This window comes from Perna viridis, chromosome 2 (assembly GCF_037379345.1).
Source record: "Perna viridis isolate PV_CMFRI_1.1 ecotype Kerala chromosome 2, ASM3737934v1, whole genome shotgun sequence".
NCBI classification, from domain to species: domain Eukaryota; kingdom Metazoa; phylum Mollusca; class Bivalvia; order Mytilida; family Mytilidae; genus Perna; species Perna viridis.
Window position 1 is genome coordinate 2,112,617 of NC_142446.1, and position 24,675 is coordinate 2,137,291.

Genomic DNA, 24,675 nt, shown 5'->3' on the forward strand with positions numbered 1-24,675 from the left:
AAGGTTTTTTTATACATGTATTTATGACAGCGAGGCAAAATTTTTTTTTAAAAGCTATTGATTGCTGTACACCGCCCCTCCCTCAGATAAATATTGCACAGTCCCTAAAACGTTTACAATATAGGTAAAACCAGGGAGTGTATATTTATGTATTATAAAGTCCCGGGTAAAACATTATTAATGTACGTATCTAAAAGTAAAAGTTGGGTTAAAGTCTTCTTGCATTGTCATAAGAAAGTAAAATACTAAATATGTAAGTGTGTATTTTCACTTTTAACTATCATATAGGTTTCCACATTATTCCCTTGCAGCAGGGTCGGAACCAGAATTTTAAAGTAGGGGGGCGCACAGTTAAAATTTCGCGGAGCGGAGCGAGGCTAAACAATTTTTTAGGTTAATTTTTTAAAATATTCTTCTAGAAAGGGTGCAATGTAGATATCTTTTGTGGTAAAATTAACGAGAAATTAAAGTTTCAACCTAAACTCGCCTAAATCTACCCCTGACAACCCATGCTTTGCAAATTTTAAGGGGGCGCACGCCGGCTACGCCCCCACCTGAATCCGCCCCTGCCTAGAGGTTTCCACATTATTCCCTTATGCTAAACATATATGACCACGAGAAGCATTATTCCGTAAGAATCAATATGACATTAAAGTAATAGCTTACACGTGGCAGTATTAATAAAGGTTCATCAAACTAAAACTGCAGTGATAAGATATAACTCAAATTCAAATTATTTTTCGGTATAAAATCCAAGGATTGTCAACGTTACACAACAAACACCAAACAGGCTTATAAAGGTATATCATTAAATTGTATAATTTATATACATGTAAACCAGGCTGAAGAGGATGCCGTTATAAAATATTAAGCTTACCTAGTATTGGCATAATACGATTTTGTCTCAGTGTAGAATTTTTATAACAAATCTCCATGATGTCAAAATCATTACTGGAGAGGATTGTACTTATTTCGATTGGAAAAAGAATGAAGCTAGGGACTATATAATTTATGTCCCTATAAAGCTTTTCAAGAACTATTTTTAATTTTCTGCACTCTATAACAAAATGAAATTCATCTTCTACACCTTACTTGCATATAGTACATATTCTATGCTCTACAGGGATGTTTAGGTGGCGTCCTCTTTCCGTATATAAAAGTTACTATCGCTAACTGTGAGCAACTTAACACAATTTTGAAGATTTTAAAAAAATATTTCGCAATAAAAACTCAATCTCTGTTTTTAACTGTCAATATGTTCCAAGCATGTTTTAAGCTTCATCTGAATCTTAATAAACCAGCTCTGCAAAATGAGTTAAATTATCTGTAAACTTATCATAAATAGCTTTTTAAAGTTTATTTCTGTAGAACGTATTTTGATTCTTCCAAACAAATCAAAAACTCATCTTTTCAAATAACATTCTCATTTTGTTGGAGAAACTGAGATTAAGTATATAGTTAATTTATAAGCTTGATAAACAAGGATAGTTACATGTGAGTTAACAAGGTGATGCCAGAATTCTACTGTTGATTTTAGGTCATCAATAGAAAGAAATAGAAATTAAGCCAAGCGAAGAAAAGACAACACAATTTACAACAGTTTAATGAATTTAATCTACACTTAAACGTGGAAAAAGAAAATGTGTTTTATAACGAGAATAGGTATGTCAACCCAAGGCCACTCATTGGTCTTCAATAAACGACGAGGAAATCCTCATATCACAGGGCAGACTGCAGATCGCCCCAAAACATCACTATACAAAGGTACATCGAAATATTCGCCCCTATATACTCAAGTAACATGAAAAATAAATTAAAGGTGAAAACGAAACAAGACATACAGAAGCCAAAAAATGCGGCGGGGTTAAAGTACTTTGATGTGATTACAACCCTTCCCTTTTAAAATGTGGCCAATGTGGAAACACAGCTAAAATTCAGTTTAAAAGGCCTGAATCCCTTGCTACAACGGAAATAAAGAAACTGAATGTAAACTACACAAATGCACAAACTTAAGACTACTAGCAGTTAACTGACATGTCAGCTCAAGATCAGTTTAAACCTACACAAAGTTAATGTCTCCATAGTATGTAAAATCAATCCCAATTCTTCCCATGCAGGGTTGAGAATCACAATAAACCCAGGTAGCACGAACCTTTTTCGAAACATTTATTTAGAGTTTATTGATAGTTTGCTAAAACATTTTACAATCGTTTTTCAAACATTTGATTTTTTTTTCAAAATGTTTTCATAACGTGTTTGAAACATTTTACCGTTTAAATTCGAAAAAAGGTTTTCAGAACTGTTTATTGAAATATTTTTGAAATGTTTAAATAACATGTCACTGTAATGTTTTTGGATCTATTTTTTAAAACATTGTTTGGATATATTATAAAAAATGTTTCTTACATGTCACGAAAAAATATTTTCTGATGATGTTTTCATTACATTCCTTTGAAACAGGTTAAAATATTTCCAGATATGGTTTTAATAAGGTTTTCTAAAATGTTCAATTAATAGTTGTAGAAATGTAAGAAAAAACATTTTAATATATTTAAAAAAAAACGTTTTAAAACGAATTTAGAAAATGTTTCTGAACTATTTTAAATTACATATTAAAAAAACCACAATTTTTTCATGAATATCAAATATAGAATAAAAAATAAGTAGGCCATGAAATTGAAATTTTGATAATTTAGCACTATAAGACAATAAAGGTTATATATAATTACATCATTATTTAAAAAAAACTAAAAAATGACCGAACAAGAATATTATACACATGCATGATACATGTACATGTAATACTAGTCTCCTTAATTTGCCATGCATATTTGATTTACAATTAATTCACCCCAGTTTACTGTTCCTTGTCTTTCAATTATCCAACATTGATGATATATGGATGATGGCATCTACATAGAAATGATAAGATAATAGTGTAAATGGTGTGCCACATGATGCTATTTAGATAGGTTAGAGCAAATCTTCATCGGTGTGCGTATTATCTTACACACGTGTGCAAGGAGCACACACTATTTTGAAGACGATTTGAAGAACTGGATCTGTGCAACAGGATGTAAATACAATTCTTTGTAATTAGATAGTTAAAAACTGTATACCAAAGTACTTTGAAATAACACTAGTCTGTGTAACCTTGTTTTATAAACATAGCTGCTCAATTAGTCATTTTACAATTTCCCAGTCACTAGACAACATCACGCTGTGAGGACAAACACTCAAGTGATTTCTGATTTTGTTTTTGTAATACCCCGAAAATTTTTACTGCTCCGGAAAATTTACGTGTTTCTCCGTTTCCGGTTTTGTATAACATTGGGTAGTACAATACAGTTAGGTCATTTCTGAAAATTTGGTCTCATTTTGTTGAAATAAAGCTGTTTTGAGGCAGCCCACACAGAAATTTCTAGTGTTTTGTCATAAAAAAGTGCATATTTTTTAAATCCTTGGTGTGTGGAGGTTCAAGTCATTGATAAGTAATTTAGTGATTATTCTTATAAAATCCAGTAGCCATGGTAACATACTGAAAAAATATTACTGTGTTTAAGTACAAATCAGGAGTGCCTTTCTAAAACTAACAGCCACATACTATGTTTCATAAACACTACCACAGGATGAAAGCATGCATGGAGTAGGTGTAAAAAAGGTAAAAATAATAAGACCCTTTTCGATTAATTCTCTCACAATTTTAGTCCCAAAAGTTCGTGCAAAATAAGGTATTTTGAAAATCAGCCACCTGATGCTGAGGAGAGAACCTAATACGGCAGGGGACTGAAACGTTCCGGATACCATTTTTCATTGAAATTACACCTGTTTACCGTAACACATATTACATCTGTCTATGTATAAATGCTTATCTACATAAACAATATATCCACCAAATTTCAAATTTTAATTTTAAGTTTTACAAGATAAGTGTCTCAGTAAATTAACTGATATGTTTATATTGCCGAACTGTGTAAATAGGTGTATTTTGAGCGTCACAAAGTACGTCTTAGATATTAACCCGGTCGCTAGTTTTGCCAATGTTTACATTTAAACATTACGTTGATTCCTGGTCTAACTTGGTACTTTTAAGGTATGTGTAAAAGAGGAAAACTTTCTTCTGAATGAATAAAGTCGTTTGTTGTCATTTTGAAGTGTGTATTTTCCAACAGTTTTGCATTATATATGTATGTTTAAACCATTTTTCATTGTCAGGATAATTGTATAAATATTGTGATTATGTTTATGATTGCTTAGGCTGATATTTTGCATTGAATCTGAGCAGGACATTTATTTTGAAACTTTGCAAATATTACTTCATGTCCTGCATGTATGGAAAGCCAAAATGACAAAAACTTTGAAACATTTACACTATACTTACTGTCAAAATTGGGTTCGTAATAAGTTCTGTTAGTTTTGAACACTATGATTTTTTGCATATTCATGTGTGTAAAATTGTGTTTTTGTTTATTATAGGTTTTTACCCTCTCCGGGGGATTGGATGGAGGGAATAAAATTCAGTTTTGATTATATAATGCTTGTCATTTTTAATTTATTTCTTTATTATAAGAAATACACATGATCTCTCTCTTTTGCAGGGAATAAGGATTACAAAAGAAGCTCATACCTAATGGAGTAATGTTCCCAATAAACCAAGATTATTATTTTTTTCAAGGCGAGTTTTATATAGTGATAAGAATCTGATTGCACCATGACAAGTGGTCATGGCATTTGTTAGTCTTTTCGTGTGTCTGTTCATTTATTTGACTGCAATATGCAATAACTGTTTTACATAAATCAGTAACGGATCCAGAAACTCTGAAAAGATGGAGAAATATGGCCTTTGAGGGGGCTCACTATTGGTAATATCATAAATTTTCTATAAAATCAAATTTTTTTTTCAAATATGAGGGGGACCCTAGGCCCCTCTTTGACACACCTGTTTTTGCTGAACTTCAATAAAGTTTTAATTATAGAACACGTGTATGAAGTTTGGTTCCATGGATATCCACTTTCTGTTTGAAGAGGACATACAATTTAAAGGTGTACATCGGTCTCCTCACCATAATTCCAGCTTAATAAAATCTTGATGCAAAACAGAATGTTTTAATATAGCAGACTAAAGTATTTCCATGATTGACACATACATGTGTTGCAAAAACAAAAACAAAAATCAAGTAATGTTTAATTGATTTTTCATGCAACCAAAAACAAAACATAAAAACCAAACAAAAAAAAAAAACGGAAATGGTCACTGCTTGAGATGACTGATGATTAATAAGTGAACTGACAAAACCTATCTTTGAAATTTAGTTGTTGCTACATCTACAAAATATAGAGAACTCTACTCTTCGAACATAACTTATCATGATACACTCATTGACTGAAAAACTAAAATTTCAATAGATCCGAAACTAGACATCTCAAATTTGAAAACTGTATTATAATCTACAGAATATATTCAACAAAATTACAAAACAAATTGGGCAATTGCAGAGCTCTTTTTGAGCACAATGATATTGAAATATGATGCAATAACAAACTCTAGATCCGGAAGTCGTAGAGACATGAAACTACCACCATACATCTTAGGATTACTTGAAAAAACTTACAAGGTCAAGTTCACAAACCGGATTCTGCAAGACATTTAATTTGTCATAACTTTTGAACAGAGGGTCGCACAAATACATACAATGTACTTGGTCTCAAAATGTTGGGCTTATCGAGAGGGTCATTTCGTACGCTGTATGTATGCACTTATCTCTTATTGTTTTCTAAATATCAAAGCCTGTAGTTTGCAGTGAGACGGCTACGTGGAACAAAGATCATTGACGAACGTCCCACATCTCTACATCTTCTGGTTCTCGAAATACAAATTAAAAAAAAAACTTAAGTATATTTCTAGGGATACAACTCCCATATGGTTTGATAACAAAATATAAATTTATGTTTATTAATTAGGTTGTCTGTCCATGTACATGAAACCGTTTTCAGATTGATTCAATCTATTACGGTTTTCAAGATATGAGCGATTGAAAGGAATTGTTTTAAAGGGACATAACACTTAACGATGATAATAAAATCCTTAGCAGGGTCATTTCTTAATTGAATATGATGACATCTACATGTTCACTAAATATGGTCATGATATTCTGAAAATATGAGTTCGGGGACCATGTTGAAAAAAAGCCATTAAAAAGGAGACAACTATTCAATGCATAATGGAATTCTTTACATGATCATCTTGTAAAAGTCCTACATGAGCTTTATCGATGGTCCAAATTTTGGTAATGATAACTTGAAAGATGAATAGGGGCCGTGTCGAAGTAAATTTTGCAAATGACAAAAGAAAAAAAAATAGAAAAACAATTAAGTCTTTCTGGTACAGGGAAAAACCTTAACAATTCACCAAGTTCCACAAAATTTGGTGGCAACATTTTTAAGTTATTGTGGGAAGTGTGATTATATGACAGATGGACACTCAAATACCATTTTATATCCCATCTAGGACAGGTTGGCATTTAAGTTCCCTTTTTTTTTGTGATTAGCCCCATTTTGTACCCCTTTAGCTCCTAAATGATTAAAAATGAGTTTATTCTATAAACACTCTGAAAACAGAATTTCCAAATGAACACAATGACATCAGAATCAGATTAACAATCAATTATTTCTATCAATTCTAGTGATAACACTTTTTTCCCCTTTCATAGGGCAAAAACCTCCAAAAAATTTCGGGCTCTCCGCCATGTCCTGAGAAACAATTTATTGAAATTTCATAAAGATCTCAATTTATTGCAAGTTAACAAAGATAACAACAGCAGGGTATCATATGTCTGCAATGACTTGTGTGGTCATATAAAATCACTTGACTATGAGTAAATAAATCTCTTAAATTGTACTACTACAAATGTAGGTAACAAACCACAAAGAGAAGTCTGGGATTGATTTGGGGGTTGTGGCTTGGGCCCATTATGATTTAAATTTTGAACTTGATCTGTAACTTGTAATCGTACAATAATGCGAGGTTCCAAATGAAAACTGAGTATTTGTACTAATTTTCAGTGTCCAAGGGTTATAACTCATGAAATAAAATACTTTGCAAAGAACAGGTTGATACAACTGCAGAAGTCCAACCCTGAACAGTTTTTTTCACCCCTTATTTTTCAATGAGCACAACCTTTTTAGCTCCTTATTCCTCAATAAGCACAACTCCCAAAATCAATCCCAGCCTTCCTTCAAGGTATGGCGCAAAAGATCTTTTCACAGTCGCTCAAGTTAGTATCTGCACATCAGGAAATGCTTGTTTCTGGCCCCCCATTCTTATCAATTCAAGTTATAACACCCAAAATCAATTCCAGTGATCTTTTTGTAGTATGGCACCTTGTACTATATTTCAAAGAAATCCATTCACTTTTACTGCTAGTCAAGTAATAATGAAAAAAACTTCTTTCTGGTCCCTGTTTGGCCATTTATAAACGGTATATAAGGACTATATTTTTTTATCAAAAATTTATTAAAAACATATGACTTTCCAGTAATATATAAGATCTCAGACAATACCCATGATACATTTAACCACTGGCAATTAAAGTACAAAGGGTATAACAGCTTTCCTGTTCTGTGGGTAGTCCTCAAACTTCTGCTGATACCATCTAAAAAGTAATAAAAAAACAATTTAAATTTCTTTATTACCTTTAAGTTATAACACAGTAAGTTATAACACAGTAAGCTCTGTTATATTGAACATCATGTTTATAATTTCTCAGAATTATTTAATCACTGGTGATTTATCACCTTGTGCCTTTTAGTTAGTGCCTATAATTGCATTCTTATTTTCCATTTCTACTATAGTATTGTGTGTTCTAACTTCTTTATACCCAGTTTGTTTACTTCCAGTTCCCTAGTTAAATATCATGGACTACACAATTCCAATATATTCCTTCCAGTAAACAGTCACAAAAAAAAAAAAAAAAAAAAAAAAAAAATTTACCTTGTGTACTAAGTCCATCATGTACCCTAGAGTCAACAGAAAATGAGACATTTACTTTGTGTAGGATGTCTATTATGTACCCTAGAGCAAACAGAAAACAAGACTTTTACCTTATTACAAAGTCCATAACGTACCCCAGAGCCAACAGAAAACAAGACTTTTATCTTGTTACAAAGTCCATAATGTACCCCAGAGCCAACAGAAAACAAAACTTACCTTATTACAAAAGTCCATAATGTATCCCAGAGCAAACAGAAAATAAGACTTTTACCTAGTGTACCAAGTCCATAATGTACCCCAGAGCAAACAGAAAACAAGACTTTTACCTTATTACAAAGTCCATAATGTACCCCAGAGCAAACAGAAAACAAAACTTACCTTATTACAAAAGTCCATAATGTATCCCAGAGCAAACAGAAAATAAGACTTTTACCTAGTGTACAAAGTCCATAATGTACCCCAGAGCAAACAGAAAACAAGACTAACCTAGTGTATAGAAAACAATACTAGTAACACAATTTCTAAAAAAAATATATATTAATTTTAAGCAAGCTCACAAAGAGAATACTCCACCTTAAATAAACTTAAATTTTAAACCCTTAAGCTTTGGAGAACTACACTCCTGCATGCATATCTACATATGATGCATAACCTTCATTAATAATTTCATCAAATACCCTTGAGCAGTTTAGAAGTTGTACTAATAAATTTTAACAATCCATTAAGTTTGATTAGCGGTATATCAATTTCCAGGCACCAGATAACTGTTATAATCATTTATGCATAAGATGCCCAAACTTCCTATAATTTAAATAGCAGCAAAATCACTTCAGCAGTTTAGAATGAGTTGCACTTACAATATATTTGGACAAATGAACACAAACAGACAAAGCTTATCAATCCTGCAAAATCTGAAAGCCATCCTGCATGGTCCAAAGAGTTGGGTCCATTTAGTGTCGCTTTAGTGTTCAATGCAGGAACACAATCCAAGTCCCATAACTCCCATAAAATTTGTCACATCAAAATGTCATTGCAGAATGATCATCTAAGTATTGTGCTTAACAGTTCTACAAAATCTGAACAAAATCCATCCAGCACTGAGCAGAGTCAGTGAAGTGGCGTTCACCAGATAAGTGTGATGGTTAGACACACCCACTGGTCACTAGGTCCCTTCATATTGTGACGGGGAACAAAAAGCTAACGAAGGAGAATAACTTGTGTTCTTGTGATCATTTGTTTAATCTGTCTTAATGAATATTCATTAAGTAACTAAAGCGCAGTAAATGAAACAGATCTTGAAGTTGTTTTGTTTATAGGCATTTTCATTAGAAAGAATGTGATTGAAAACCTTCAAATTTAGAAACATATTTGACATTTCTTCGGGAATCTTGGTATTTCTGCTTTACTGGTTACAATTACCTCTTTTAAGAATTGAACTTGAAATTTGTTGAGTAGATTGGATGAGTTATTTGATAAAATGTCTGTTCAACAAAGTTCACTTCAATATATAGTAGAAGGGATAATTAAGTTTCTCTACAAAGGGTCATCTAGACTACTAGTATTTTTTTTTTCATTTCTTTGCCTTATCCAATAAAGCATTAATAACTATTTAATTTTATTGTGAAAACTTATGAATTGTACTGTGACACAGTTCTGATTACTTGATCATCCTAAAGGAATTTTTTATATATTTTTGTCCCACATGCAACATAGAACGAGACAAAGAAATACCAGTGTCCTTGGATCCAGTCATTGTACTTGACTTTATGGATGCAACTCCTTGGAAACCACTCAAAAGATTTTGTTTAAATATTGTAAGATTGCTAACCATCATGTGTAGTTGATAATATTGGGCTGCCACTTTGTTCGACAAATTTTACAGGAGTTATGGGACGTTGTTGAATTTGATCATGCTACACACAAACATGATTTCATGAACCAAAAAAGCAGAAATTGACAAAATTGGAAGTTAACGTATGATAAAATGAGAAACAAATGGTAAAACCAATATTTGAAAAAGTGGAAGTCCATTTTAAAGTGGAAGAAAACTCTTGTCTGTATACTATAGGAACACTTAGTGGGAAACTGCTGTACAAACAGGATCCTAAGTCATAATATGTAGTTGGTTATATTGCACTGAAATACTGATTCTACAAATTTTACAAAAGTAATGGGACTTTTGCACTAACTTTTGCAGAAGGCAGCTGGAGACATATGGGTAGCAATCTGGTACCAATAATAACTTTTCTTTTATCAGTCTTGACTTCAAAGTTTCCATAATTAAATGGAAGAATGAAAGTTAATACTTAAAACAATATTTTAATCCTGGCAGACTTTCTCACAATAATAAAATGTCATCAGCATAAAGTATGCTAAAGGGAAAATATTCTATACCCACTTGATTCATATTTGAAAGATTTTTGTTCCACTTTATCATAAAAAAAACTGTACAGGATTCAGAACATTCTTTAAAGGTAAAGAAACTTTTTGTATGGAGGAAGGAGCCTAGTTGTACTTTTTAATGGAGATCAATAGTTTTACTAAGTAACCTGTAAGACATTATTAAATTCAGCATATAGAAAAGAGAATCTAAGATTTCCTTTTTTATGAAATTTTTAATATAAGGGGCTAACAAAATACTTCCATATTTAATTAAAGATTATAACTTTGGACTACTAATCCCAGCATTTTTGGTGAAACCTTGTGGTACAATTTTCATAGATATCCTTAAGCTTATTTTCAAGTTGTAGCACAAGTCTACAGTCAATGAAGACATCCCCTAACATTATATGATCCAAGATTTTTGCTTTCATGTAATTTTTTTTTAGACTGAAAGGGAGCTTGCATCCATAGAAATAAATAATTTTAAAAAATTTCATAGACATGGCTTGGGTTTTTTTTTGTGTAATAGTCTGCAAACAGGAAATCAACACATTTTTGTAGAAATGAAGTCCTATTTCTCAAGAACAAAAACCAACAAAAATTAACTAAAAAAAAATTAAAAATAAGTGAAATTTATTAAAATCCAAAGAGAGCTCATGTCAATTGAAACAATTCACCAATGGCATATCACAAGGCAGCTATGTCATTCCATAATTCTATACATACTTGTGATGTTGTACAGCACGAGGTCCGATGTTACATGTGGTAAATACTGCAAAAGCCAAACTGGGGAGTGATGGGCTCATGACATAAAAACCCCACCATTCTAATATCTCACCAAAAAAATTTGCACCAGAAACGTACTCAAACATTCCACCTAAAATACAAATTATCATACAATATGAACAAAATGTTTGACACTACATCATGCTCACCATCTATGGTAAACAGGAAGTAGAAAAGCAATGAGAAATCTGTTACGAAAATTTCCATTTATCACTACCTAAATAATAGGTACAGTAAATAGACAATAGATAAGTTACAAACCTGTAAAGGGGAGGCACAGTACAAGTCATCACATGGTGAAATGCAAAAGAAATATACCAAATATATGTATCTAAGTGTTCCCTCCAACAGAAGCTGAGAATTCTGTTACCAGTACCGGTAATCTGTTACAGAAATATGTATCAAATGGACAGATGGGCAAGGTGATATAGCCCCAACTCCTATGAGTAGGGTATAATATACCAAATATCTAGGCATTCCCTCCAATAGAAATAGAGAATTTTGATCACATATCACCTCAATAATTACTAAGTTGTACAGTAAAGAGGAAGTCAAACCTGAACCTGAGGCACAAGTCATCATACAAAAGCAATATACACAGGCAAATTTCTAATCATTCCCTCTAACAGACCTTTAGAAATCTACTACAGAAAGAGCAGTCTAACAAAGATGATTGCAATAAACCCCCCAGCAAGTGGGAGATTAGTAATATGTAATTTTTGTATCCATCCAGTCTAGTGAACAAGGTGTGTGGGTTGGTTCACATGTACATGGAAAAAGCTCCTCCGATGAACACAGGGTGTGGATAGGTGTTTACATGAAAGTGGAACTGGAGGCTCTAGAGAGCCTGAATCGCTCACCTGGTCAAAAATAGTCTTTGTAGCTTTCTAAAGCTGGACTCTTGACCCTACCGTACTATTGTTACAAGAATCATTTAATCTACAGAGATTAATTTCATATTATATAATAAATCTCTTAATTGTCATCTTTTCTCTTCAAGGGCAATAACTCCAACATTGAGCAACAGATCTTTATGAAAATTTCAGCATAGGTCGGTCTCACCATGAAGATCAATCCCCCCCCCCCCCCCAGAAAATTAGAATAACCCCTTTGGTTTTCATGTTATATCAACAAGTCGTCAATTTTTATTAGTGGTGGCAATATTTTCGACAGATAAAAATTGTTTAGGATGTCCTAACAAACATTCATGCAATATTTGGTTACAATCCATCCTACAAGTTGTCTAAGGGGTGATTTAAAAAAAAAAATCCACTTCAGGACCCATGACTCATTCATTTGTCAACGGATCTTTCTGAAAATTCCGACATTCACGTACCTGTAGGTAATCCCATCATGCTGAGCAATTTTAATCCCTGCCAGATTTTAGCTAAACCCAAATGATTTTGAGTTATTTGCATAATTCTTCAATTTGACCCCTATGGTCTATTTTTAGAAACAGTGGCCATGTTTTTCACAAGATCAAAAATCCACACGCATATATTGCTAAACATATTCTATATAATATTCATGCAAAGTTTTGTTTCATTCCATCCAGTTGTTTCAGAGGAGAAGATTTTCAAAGTTGGAAACGTAAAACTGGGGGAAAAATCCATTTTAGGACCCATAACTCATTCATTTGTCAACAGATCTTTCTGAAAGTATCGGCACAGGTCCATTCCATCATGATGAACAATTTAACTCTACCACATTTTAGCTAAACCCAACTGTTCCTGAGTTATTTGCATAATTCTACAATTTGACCCCTATGGTCTATTTTTAGTAATGGTGGCCAAATTTTTCACAAGATCAGATATCCCCACATATAGATTATTTAACATGTTCTACATAACATTCATACAAAGTTTTATTTCAATCCATTCAGTAGTTTTAGAGGAGAAGATTTTGAAAGTTTGAAATTTAAAATTTGGGAAAAAATCCATTTCAGGACCCATAACTTATTCATTTGTCAATGGATCTTTTTGAAAATTTTGGCATAGGTCCATCCCATCATGCTGAACAATTTTACCCCTACCATATTTTAGCTAAACCCAACTGTTTTTGAGTTACTTGCATAATTCTACAATTTGACCCCTATGGTCAATTTTTAGTAAAGGTGGCCAAATTTTTCACAAGATCAGAAATCCTCACACAAGGATTGTAAAAAATACCCTAAGCAACATTCATGCAAAGTTTGGTTTCAATCTATTAAGTAGATTCAAAGGAGAAAATGTTTGAAAAAATTAATGGACGACAGACACACAGTGATGACAATAGCTCACATGGCCTTTCGGCCAGGTGAGCTATAAAAGAGACAAATTTGTCCACTGAACATTGAAGTTGAGTAGGTTTTTATATGTAGCTGGATAGAGGGAGTACCTCAATATCTGGTGAAATGGTGTGTGGGTACCAGTACATACATGTGCTACACCAATTATTAAATTATTGCAAGTAGTTGATGTTAACCATATAAGTTATATCATTCTATAAATAGCAGCAATTTATTGAATGTTTCCTGTGCAATAAATTTTGATATAAATTCTTTAATTTCACTCTTAGACTTGTTACAATATAGATATCAATCAGCCAATAACAAAATTGAAGAATAATGTTGAAAATATCAATAAATTACTGAGAAAATCTATATCATAAATATGATGTTCAACTGGCTATAGTGAATGACCAAAATAGTTTACTAGTGCCAAGAATGCTCAAAATTTAACTCATGTTCAGAACAAGTTATTGTTAAGTGCACACTTTAAATCTGGGCATTCCTCAGAACTTGTGATCATATTTCAGTCATTCACTCTTTCCAATCAATAACAATTTTTAATTTTTTACACTTGTCTTGAGAAAAATGTGACTGATGAATGGCAACCTTTTAATTGTCAGAAAATATGCATCAACGCCTAGCAAACAACTTAAGTATAGCGTGGGTTACACTTTACCATGTGCACTCATGATAACACACTCAATGCCTAAGTTCAACATGTAAAATTATTATAAATATTTGTCAAATTTGTCCATAATAAAACTAGAGGCTCAAGACAGCCTGAATTGCTCACCTTGTTAGCCATTTGCTTATTTGAAAAACTTGAGGAATGAGACAGGCTAAGTTAAAATCAACTAAACTGTCAAATGCAGGAAATGCTTTTCATAGCATTTTCATGACCTTAACCAGAATTTCGCTAAAGGCAACAATTTTTGAATTTTCTTCAAAAACCTGTCTTATGACCCGTAAGTTCCATTTTTTAGTATAGGCAGCCATATCTATTCACGGATTAAAAATCACAACAGTCATTTTGAGCACAATACACTAAAGAACTATTATGCTTATTTTCATTCAATGATCTTAAATGGTTTTAGAGAAGAAGATTTTCAAAGTTGTACATGTGAAAAAACCCAACAAAAAAAACAACAAAAAAAACCAACAAAAAAACTGTTTCAGGGGTTGTAACTCCTACATTAGTCAATGAATGGTTTTGAAAATTTCGGCATAGGTCCTCATGATGCATAACAATTATACTTTATGCCAGAAATTTGCTAAAGGCAACAGTTTTTGAGTTATTTGCAAAAAACTGCCATCTGACCTGTACGTTCTATTTTTAGTAACAGCGGCCATGTTTTTTCATGAACCAAAAATCCCAACATTCATTTTGTGTGGGATACCCTAAGGAACATATATGCTAACTTTCATTGAATTCTGTGCAATGGATTTTGAGAAGAAGATTTTCAAAGTTGCACATGTGAAAAATGCAAAAAACTGTTCCAGGGGCCATAAACTCCTACATCAGTTGACCAATCATTTTGAAAATTTGGCATAGGTCCGTCTCATGATGCTGAACAATATAACCCTGCCAGATATTTGCTAAAGGTAATGGTTTTTGAGTTATTTGCAAAAAACTGCCATCTGACCCCTATGTTCTATTTTTAATAACGGCGGCCATGTTTTTTCATGAAACAACAATCCCAACAGTCACTTTGTGTGGAATACCCTAAGGAACATAAATGCCAACTTTCATTGAATTCTGTGCAATGGATTTTGAGAACAACATTTTCAAAGTTGCACATGTGAAAAATGCCAAAAAAACTGTTTTAGGGGCCGTAACTTCTACATCAGTAGACCAATCGTTTTGAAAATTTTGGCATGGGTCCACCTCATGATGCTGAACAATATTACCTCATGCCAGAAATTTGTTTAAGGCAACGGTTTTTGAGTTACATGTATTTGCAAAAAACTGCAATCTGACCCTTATGTTCTATTTTTAGTAACAGCAGCCATATTTTTTCATGGATCAAAAATCCCAACGGTCATTTTGTGCAGAACACCCTAAGGAACAAACATGCCATGTTTAAAACCTGTCAGTCTAGTAGTTTCAGAGGAGCAGATTTTTAATTATTTGTCCACGAAGGCAACGACGGACGACGGGATAAGCTCATCTGCAATACTGTATAAATGTTATTCTTTGTGTGTGCAAAAATCTGCCTTCTTTCTTCAAAAACTGGGTGAGGTTTTTTTTCATAATGTTATTTTTGCAGTTGACAAAAAATTAATGAATAAGACGAAGATGATTAACTCTATTTTATCTTCATAAATATTTTGCGTGATTTAATTTTCGCATTCAAACTTTGACTGCCAATGTAGCGAAAATAACCACTTATACGGTATGTGTATGATAAACACTGTGCTTTTGAATTTTGTTCAATATTTATTAAACTAAAGATTACACTAGATAGGCACCATCCACGACATAAAGTTTCAAAAATTGATAAAGAAAAAATAATAAATTTCTTTGTAATTGGAGGCATACATCTTTAATATGTATAGATTTTTATAAAATAAATACTGGTGAAGTTTAAATAATGTTGGTGTATTAATTTTTTTAGTTACAGTAAACAAGAGAATTTGAAATCATGTGGTCATATCATTGATCATTTAAATAAAATCCCTATACTTAGATCATTCCTGCCTTCCACTGAACCCCCTGAAACCACATAAAGGAAGTGATATAGGCCAAAATGTGTGAAACTTTTGAGTGGCCATAGCCATCCCCTGAACACACAACAAGAAGGGCATTGAGCTTATTAAATCTGTATGAAGTTTCAAAACATTGGCACCAGTGGTTTCAGAGGTGTTGATCTTTGAAATTGGCAAATTAGAAGCTTAAATAGCCTCAGGCAGCCAAATTGTATATTCAAGTGCAAGAAAAATTTTATTACCATCTTGTCCCTAGGCAGGTGTTACCTAGAAGAGAATGAAGTTGAGCCACCTTGGCCACACAAAAAGTGGATAAAAACATTGGCAGCTGTGGTTTCAGAGAAAAAATCTTAGAAAAATGTCCAATCAAATGCTTAGATAGCCTCTTGTTTGATCAAATGAACCCAAAAGTGAATTTTTATGTAGAAGCTCTTACATGCATCATTTCTGCCAAGTATGGTCAAAAAATGGTGTTTTAATGTGGATCAAAATGTGAAAAGTTGACGACAGACAATGGACAACAGAAGCAAAGTGATGGCAAAAGCTCACTGAGACCTATACTCCAGATGAGCTTAAAAGGGACTACCTAAGGGATGAGGATGGATGTACAGAGTTGCAGCTACTACACCTGCTATCACCTTGTGACTCCCTGTTTGAAATCTATAAAATTTCACCAAGACTACTTACCACGAGGTATAACATATCCTGTTTCTCCAGGTCTCCGTAGATTTCTAAGAACATGATCTGAATGAAGATTAATCAGCATCCCAGAGAAAAACATCAAAATACCTAAAATGAAATACTTTACATAGTGCAGCTTGATATGACTGCTGGGGCCAAACCCTGAACAGTTTGAACAGGGTTTGGACAAGACATTCAAAATTGATAATATGTGTACTCTGCTCTTGGATTGTGCCGGTAAATGTTCGACACAGTAAATGATTCTGGCCAAAATAAAAGTGGTCAAAGAACTTTAAAATTTGTTAAAAGATACACAAAATAAACAATTCATATGAAGTTGAAGAAAATGCTTATTTCTGACCCATATGTGGCCCTTTAATTTCTTGAAAAAGGTAGTGGGATATTACCCTATAAATTCATCAAAACCTTACTTCTGAGGTTTGAAACCTAGTTTTTATACAGTTTCACAAAGCTTCAATATGTTACCTCAATCCAAGCCTTACCTTGGTGGTACATGTATAAACAATTGCAGGTTATAGATTTCTATACATTTGTACTTGAGGTATACAATGTGAAGCAAAATTTTTGAAATGCTAGTTTTTTGTCCTTTTTGGCTTCTAACATGTATTTTTAATCAATTGGGGCCATGGTCCTCAAAACCAATTGCAGTTTTTTTGTTATATTATGTAGCCTTTTAACAGAATTTCATAGAGATTCATACAGATACAGTAAGTTCCTGGTCCTTATCAGTTAGGGTTATAAACACCAAATCTTTCTTTTGTTGTATGGAATTTTATGGTACAGTTTCATAGGAATCCATACACTTTTAATCTAGCCATAGTTTGGAAATGCTTGTTTCTTTTTGCCCTTTCAGCCTTTTATTCCAAAACAATTCAGGTCATAACCCTAAAAATTAATTCCAGTCTGACATTTGTGATATAGAACATTACATGTATGTGAAAGGTCATAGCTAACCATACACTTATACTTTTACTTGGGTTATATTGGTAAATTTCATGAAATGCTTTTCAGTTTTGCCCTAACCCCCAAATTAACACCAATCACTTTTGTGGTATGGTACCCTACTTTACAATTTTATCCAGGTCCCCCAACTACTATTCAAGACATGACACAAAAACCCAGTGTATAGAAATAACAAGAGACACCATATAAAACAACAAAGTGAATTATAAATGTATGTGTCCATTAATTTTTACATGAAATAAGTGAAAAAATCATAACTAACTAGAATTCTTTACAAAATAATACATGTTTTACTCTATTCTTAACAGACAGAGATTATCTAAATAATCATACTAAATTCATTACATATTGTATATATTGTGACATTTCTAGAGAATACCAACCATAATCACTGACACATAGCTAGATACAACCATAATTACTGGTACACAGCTAGATATAACTATAATCACTGATACACAGCTAGATATAACACAAAATAAAGAATACCAACCACAATCACTGATTCACAGCTAGATATAACCATAACCACTGATACACAGCTAGATATAACTATAATCACTGATACACAGCTAGATATAACACAAAATAAAGAATACCAACCATAATCATTGATTCACAGCTAGATATAACCATAATCACTGATACACAGCTAGATATAACTATAATCACTGATACAAAGCTAGATATAACACAAAATAAAAAGCAAAAAGCTTTTATTATATTAAAACAGTTCAACAAAGCTTCATGAAAATTGCTTATAGAATTTTTAAGTTATTTTGCAAATATCGGGAATCCCCCTTTATTATGAATAAAGTCCTAAAATCAAGGTATTATTTGAATTTGGAATTGCCTTGGAATTTAGAAAATGACAATCTAGACGTTGCCCCTAACAGGACAAATACCCCCGCCGCCTGTTGAACCCTTAACATTTGGGGACCAGTGTGGACACGCAAATCATATTTTTATGGGGATAGACTAAGCACTATTGACACCCAATTTTGTTGCCATTCTAAAACACCCAACTCCAAACAGAAATCAGTAGCATTTTTTGTTGTTGACAATACAATAACAGAATATGACTGCAAATTTACTTTAAACATAAAATCCTGACAATATGCACACATCTCTAATCTAACACTCCATTGAGATTTTTGAAAGAAGTAACATTAAAAATAGCAAAAAAAAACATCAAAAAAAAGACCAATAACTCCTACATGGCTTAATGGATCAAAAGCACAGTCTGACCACAGATAGATCCCATCATGCTAAACACTTTTACCCTGTCAGAATTTAGCTAAACCTAACAGTTTTGGAAATGCATGCGAAAAACTACTGTCTGACCCCATGTTCTATTTTAGTAATGGTGGCATTGATTTTAAATGAATAAAAAATCCCCATACCAGTTATATGCAGGATACCCCAAGGAACATTCATACCAAGTTTGGTTGTAATTGGTCAAGTGGTTTCAGAGGAGAAGAGTTTTGTATAATTGTTGACGACTATGGATGCCAAGTGATGGCAAACGCTCACATGGCCAAAGGCTTAAAATGATTTGTAAAACGAACTGTACTAAGGGAGTTGGTCATGGCTAAGGGGTAAGGTTAGCTGGATAAAAAAAGGTAAGAAAGTTAGTCATGTTGTCATGGCTAAGGGGTATGGTTAGCTGGATAACAAAAGGTAAGGGTGTTAGTAATGTTGTCATGGCTACGGGATTACGGTTAGCTGGATAACAAAAGGTAAGGGAGTTAGTAATGTTGTCGTGGCTAAGGGGTAAGGTCAGCTGGATAACAAAAGGTAAGGGAGTTAGTAATGTTGTCATGGCTATGGGGTAAGGTTAGCTGGATAACAAAATGTAAGGGAGTTAGTAATGTTGTCATGGCTAAGGGGTACGGTTAGCTGGATAACAAAATGTAAGGGAGTTAGTAATGTTGTCATGGCTACGGAATTACGGTTAGCTGGATAACAAAATGTAAGGGAGTTAGTAATGTTGTCATGGCTACGGAATTACGGTTAGCTGGATAACAAAATGTAAGGGAGTTAGTAATGTTGTCATGGCTAAGGGGTAAGGTTAGCTGGATAACAAAAGGTAAGGGAGTTAGTAATGTTGTCATGGCTAAGGGGTAAGGTTAGCTGGATAACAAAAGGTAAGAAAGTTAGTCATGCTGTCATGGCTAAGGGGTACGGTTAGCTGGATAAAAAAAGGTAAGGGAGTTAGTAATGTTGTCATGGCTAAGGGGTACGGTTAGCTGGATAACAAAAGGTAAGGGAGTAAGTAATGTTGTCATGGCTAAGGGGTAGGGTTAGCTGGATAACAAAAGGCAAGGAAAACTTACTAATGGTGGCATGACTAGGGCAAGTTTTATAAATAATTGTCCTATTATTTTTCTTGTATCCAAAATAATTCCAAATTCAAATGACCTTGTTTAAACTGGAAAATCAGAAATATACAACAATGGTAGAGGGTGCAACAACTACAGAGTTTTGGTCAAACACTGAAAAATCCCTCTTTTTTTATGAACAAGTCCCTTAATTCTAAATAAATCATAAATTTACAAAAATTAAAAATGAGCTTACATTAACATGAATAAAAAGAACAGTGTTCCAATTATCCTCCTGTAAAAAGATTAAACTTTAAATTCACTGAAATTTTCTAAGTCAAGGGCTGTAACTTCTGTAAAAATCATTCAACCATAACCAGAGTTAAACTTAATCTGTAACTTCTCATAGTAAGATTGCATACATAAAATAAAATCAATTGGTAAAGGCATTACAAAAAAAAGTGTGGAAAAATTTAAATTCATTGAAATTTTCTAAGTCCAAGGACCATAACCAAAGTCGAACTTAATCTGTAACTCTTCATAATAAGGCCACATACCAAAAACAAACAAACTTATTTGGTAGGAGCATTACCAAAAAGTGTACAAAAACCCGGAAGGATGGATAGATGCTGACATTTCCATATCCCCTTGGGAAACATCATGAGTGACAATAAATAATTTTCCAAAGTTTCATTGACACTCAAAAAGTTTTTTGAGTAAAAGGTAATACGAAAACATAAAATAACCTCATTTTTGTATGAATGAAGTCCCATACCTAAATAAAGTGGAAATTTATAAAAAAAGAAATGATTTACCAAAGTTTCACAAATATTGATGGCAGCATTTTGAGTTATTGTATGTAGTGTGGACACTGGTATACCATAATACATCCCATTTAGATAGACAGTCCTATACAAATCAAAATAAAGGCTTTGATTCAGTTTTAAAAAATTGGTTTTGTTTTTGCTAAATCAAAGAAAGTTTAATTTTTAACCATACAAGTCTCAATTCAGACCAATTAAAAACAGACTCAAAATCAAATTTCTAAATGGCTACTTTCAGAACTTTTAGGTGTTGATGGATATAATTTAGATCCAGCAAATCATATAATCCCTAGAATGCAGTTTAAGTTGAAATCAAACATGGCTTAATTTTGGACTACAACTGAATTGTGCCTGACTTGGAAAATCAAAGAAGATTGGTTAAATATAGATTTGTCATAGCAAAATGGGCAAAAAGGAAAGAAGATAGTTTGCATGTGGAATGTTGTATTGCAAATTGAAAAGTATAAAAAAAACATCACATGATATAAACATAACAATGTCAATGTCCTCGCTACATTATTCTCAACAACTATATCAGTAATACAAGGCAGTTTATTTATGTGCCATAACCCAAAAATCAATACTAACCATTCTTTTGTGGTTACGATCTTTGCTTTAAAACTTTATATAGATCAACAAACTAATATTCATACTTCTGCACAAAACCAAGTGTCTACAGACACATCATCAGTGCAATACCATTATAAAACAGCATATAAAATGGCCTAATGTTCTTTAGGCAAGTTGTAATATCTCCTCTTGCCTGAACATGGAAATACCAGCTGGTTAAAGTCTTCCTAACGAATGAAAGAAATTAAACTCACCTATCACAAAATGTATATCATGATGGCATTTGAGATGACTGTGTGGGGATCGGTAGAGAATATATCCTCCTTGTAGATAACCATTTACAACACAAAATACTAAAGCTAGGGCAAATGGCACAAAAGGGGTTGGTTTACCTCCCCTGATCAGGAAAGGAAATATCAAAGCTCTGCAATTAGATAAATATGTATTACAGGTCTAGAATTGATTTATATTTCCATGACACCGAAAATGTTCCAATACTACTCCTTAAGAGAACATGCAAGTAACTTATGTATACCATTAAAACCTATTACTGGTACTGATATCAATTAAACAAAAAACAAGAGGCTCCCAGGAGCCTGAGTCGCTCACCTTGTTCAATTTTGCCTTTCAAAGGCTATAAATTAAACAAGAAGTTGTCCAACAATTTTGACTCAAGAAGTCTTTGGTAGGACTTATCACAAAATCTTTTCAACCATTGAAAGTTTCCTTTAATCTGTCATAGTTTTCAAGACATTGACTTTGGTAGGACTATCATAAGGATCATTTCAGTGATAGAAAGTGTCTTTCTTTTATAATTTTAAAGATATTGGCTGAAGACTGTAAAAAAAAAACCCTGTCATTTTTCATCTTTTAAGGGCAATAACTCTTACAGGAATCACCTGACAACTTTGGTCCCTGGAGACTTTTGAAGGCCTTATAATAAGGGTCATTTCAGCTATAGAAATAATTTTGCTAAACCTAATAATTTTAGAGATACTTGTGAAAAATTATTGTCTGACCCCTTTGTTCTACAGCAGTCATGTTTTTTGATGGATCAAATATCCCCACTACAGTTCTATGCATGATACCCCAAGGAACATTCATACCAAGTTTGGTTCCATTTGGTCAGCTGGTGTCAGAGGAGAAGATTTTTGAAAGAAATAACATTCAAAATAGAAAAAAAAAAAAACGTCAAAAAAAGGGCAATAACTCCAACATGGCTTAACATATCAAAATGAAAATTTGACCGAAGATAGATCTCATCATGCTGAACACTTTTAACCCATCAAAATTTGGCTTAACTTAACAGTTTTGGAGATATATATGAAAAACTATTGTCTGACCCCTAAGTTAAATTTTTACTAATGGTGGCCATGCTTTTCCAAGGATCAAAATTCCCCACATCAGTTCTATGCAGGATACCCTAAGGAACATTCATACCAAGTTTGTTTCCAATTGGTCAAGTGGTGTCAGAGGAAAAGAGTTTTGAAAAATTGTTAATGACGACGACAACAGACGCCAAGTGATGGCAATAACTCGCATGGCCTTCCGCCAGATGAGCTAAAAAATGGGCAACTGTTGTGGCTTACTAAGCAAATCAGACCTGATATTTCCTTTGATGTTGTATGAATTTCAGCAACAGCAACAAAAAGCACGGTTGAAGATTTGATAAATGTATACAGACTGGTACGAAAGGTTCAGAATAATGAAGTTAAGGTTAATTTTAAAGATCTTGGAAATAATGCAGAGATGCTGCTTTTCAATGATGCCTCATTTTGTAATCTACCGGAAGGAGGAAGCCAAGGTGGCTTTGTAATCTTTCTGAAAGGAGCAAATGGAAAAGTAAATCCAGTAATGTGGCAATCCAAGAAAATCAGGAGAGTTGCAAGGAGTACCATCGCAAGTGAAGCTTTAGCTCTTGCAGATGGTGTGGATTGTGTTATTTCATTAGCAAGTTTATATAGTGAGTTAGTAGGAATTAGTATTTCTATCAAATGTTACACAGATAACAAAGATTTTATCAGGCAGTTTACTCAGACAAGAAAGTCACTGAAAGAAGATTAAGAATTGAAATTAGTGCTTTAAAGCAGACAATTCAGAATGGAGAAATTAAAGAGTAATCAAGGGAACCAAGATTATAGCGATAATCAAAAGAATGTAATCCTGGGACAAACACCAGACATGGAAAACAGACATACACAACAAAGAACATGAAGTAACTAAAATCATGCATACAAAGTAACAAAAGCAAATGAGCAACTCGGACTCCACTAAAAACTTGGAGCATGGACCAGTTGCACCGGTAGGGTAAGCGTCCTCTGCTTTTCTAGAAACACCCGCCGAGTTGCTCATAAAAAGTCAAGTCCGGGGTAGACAAACGAGGATAGGAAAACTATGACCCGATGAATAAATCAGTTTTCATGGTGCAGATAGATACACCATAACGATCCATGAGTTCATGATGACGACCATAAACTTCTGTAGTGATGACTTCAATCTTGTAGCAACATAACCCTGTTCCAAAAGCCTATTTATTAGAGTTCTAGTGCAATACAAAAAAGTCTGCGTAGTTTCGGCAAGCTCTGGCATAACATATGAGTTGTGATATGAACACTCCATACGCAGGAGCCGAAGGGATGTTGCCACAGATGAAAGGAAAGTTGACAATTCTGAATGAAAAGTCATCACGTTTGTCGTAAAGTTTGGTCAATAGTTTTCCTTTACCATCGATTTCTAATTGTAAGTCAAGATATGAGGCTGACTTCACAGTGTCTGTAGTATCCTTTATCTCAAGTTCTTTTGGGTAGATGGGATGTATCAAATCCCCGAAATTAGGATTGTTTAAAGATAATACATCATCTATATAGCGAAAACTGAGATTGAAGGATCTAGCCAAATGATATTCTTTCTTTCTGATCAGATCAGCTATAAAGTCAGCCTCATAGAGTGAAGGAATAGGTCAGCAAGTAAAGAAGCACAATTTGTTCCCATTGGAATGCCGACCGTTTGTTGAAAAACACGTCCACCACACTGGACAAATATGTTGTCGATTAAAAATTCCAGCATTTTGTAAACATCTTCCTCTGTATATTCGGAAGATGATTTTGAATTATTTCTTACAAAGTATGAGGAATCTCTACCAAGAACTATATATTTGTATCT

The 24,675-nt window shown here is 33.3% G+C and overlaps 1 protein-coding gene and 1 long non-coding RNA gene across 2 annotated transcripts in view; one reads left to right on the top strand and one right to left on the bottom strand.

Annotated features, from left to right (window-relative positions):
• The first annotated feature begins 3,844 nt into the window (after nucleotides 1–3,844).
• Nucleotides 3,845–4,978, top strand: LOC148623279 (uncharacterized). The gene is made up of 2 exons (XR_015919404.1): nucleotides 3,845–4,093; nucleotides 4,599–4,978. It is a non-coding gene; the product is annotated as an uncharacterized LOC148623279 (long non-coding RNA).
• LOC148623280 (3-oxo-5-alpha-steroid 4-dehydrogenase 1-like) overlaps nucleotides 4,841–24,675 on the bottom strand; it is a 30,072-nt gene continuing 10,237 nt past the window's right edge. Inside the window, exons 2-5 of the mRNA XM_088565012.1 lie at nucleotides 21,768–21,937; nucleotides 16,821–16,922; nucleotides 11,099–11,249; nucleotides 4,841–7,652 (exon numbers count right to left, since the gene is read on the bottom strand). Coding sequence (XP_088421138.1) covers nucleotides 7,586–7,652; nucleotides 11,099–11,249; nucleotides 16,821–16,922; nucleotides 21,768–21,937 — 490 coding nt within the window. The 3' untranslated portion in view covers nucleotides 4,841–7,585. The remainder of the gene's footprint in view (nucleotides 7,653–11,098; nucleotides 11,250–16,820; nucleotides 16,923–21,767; nucleotides 21,938–24,675) is intronic.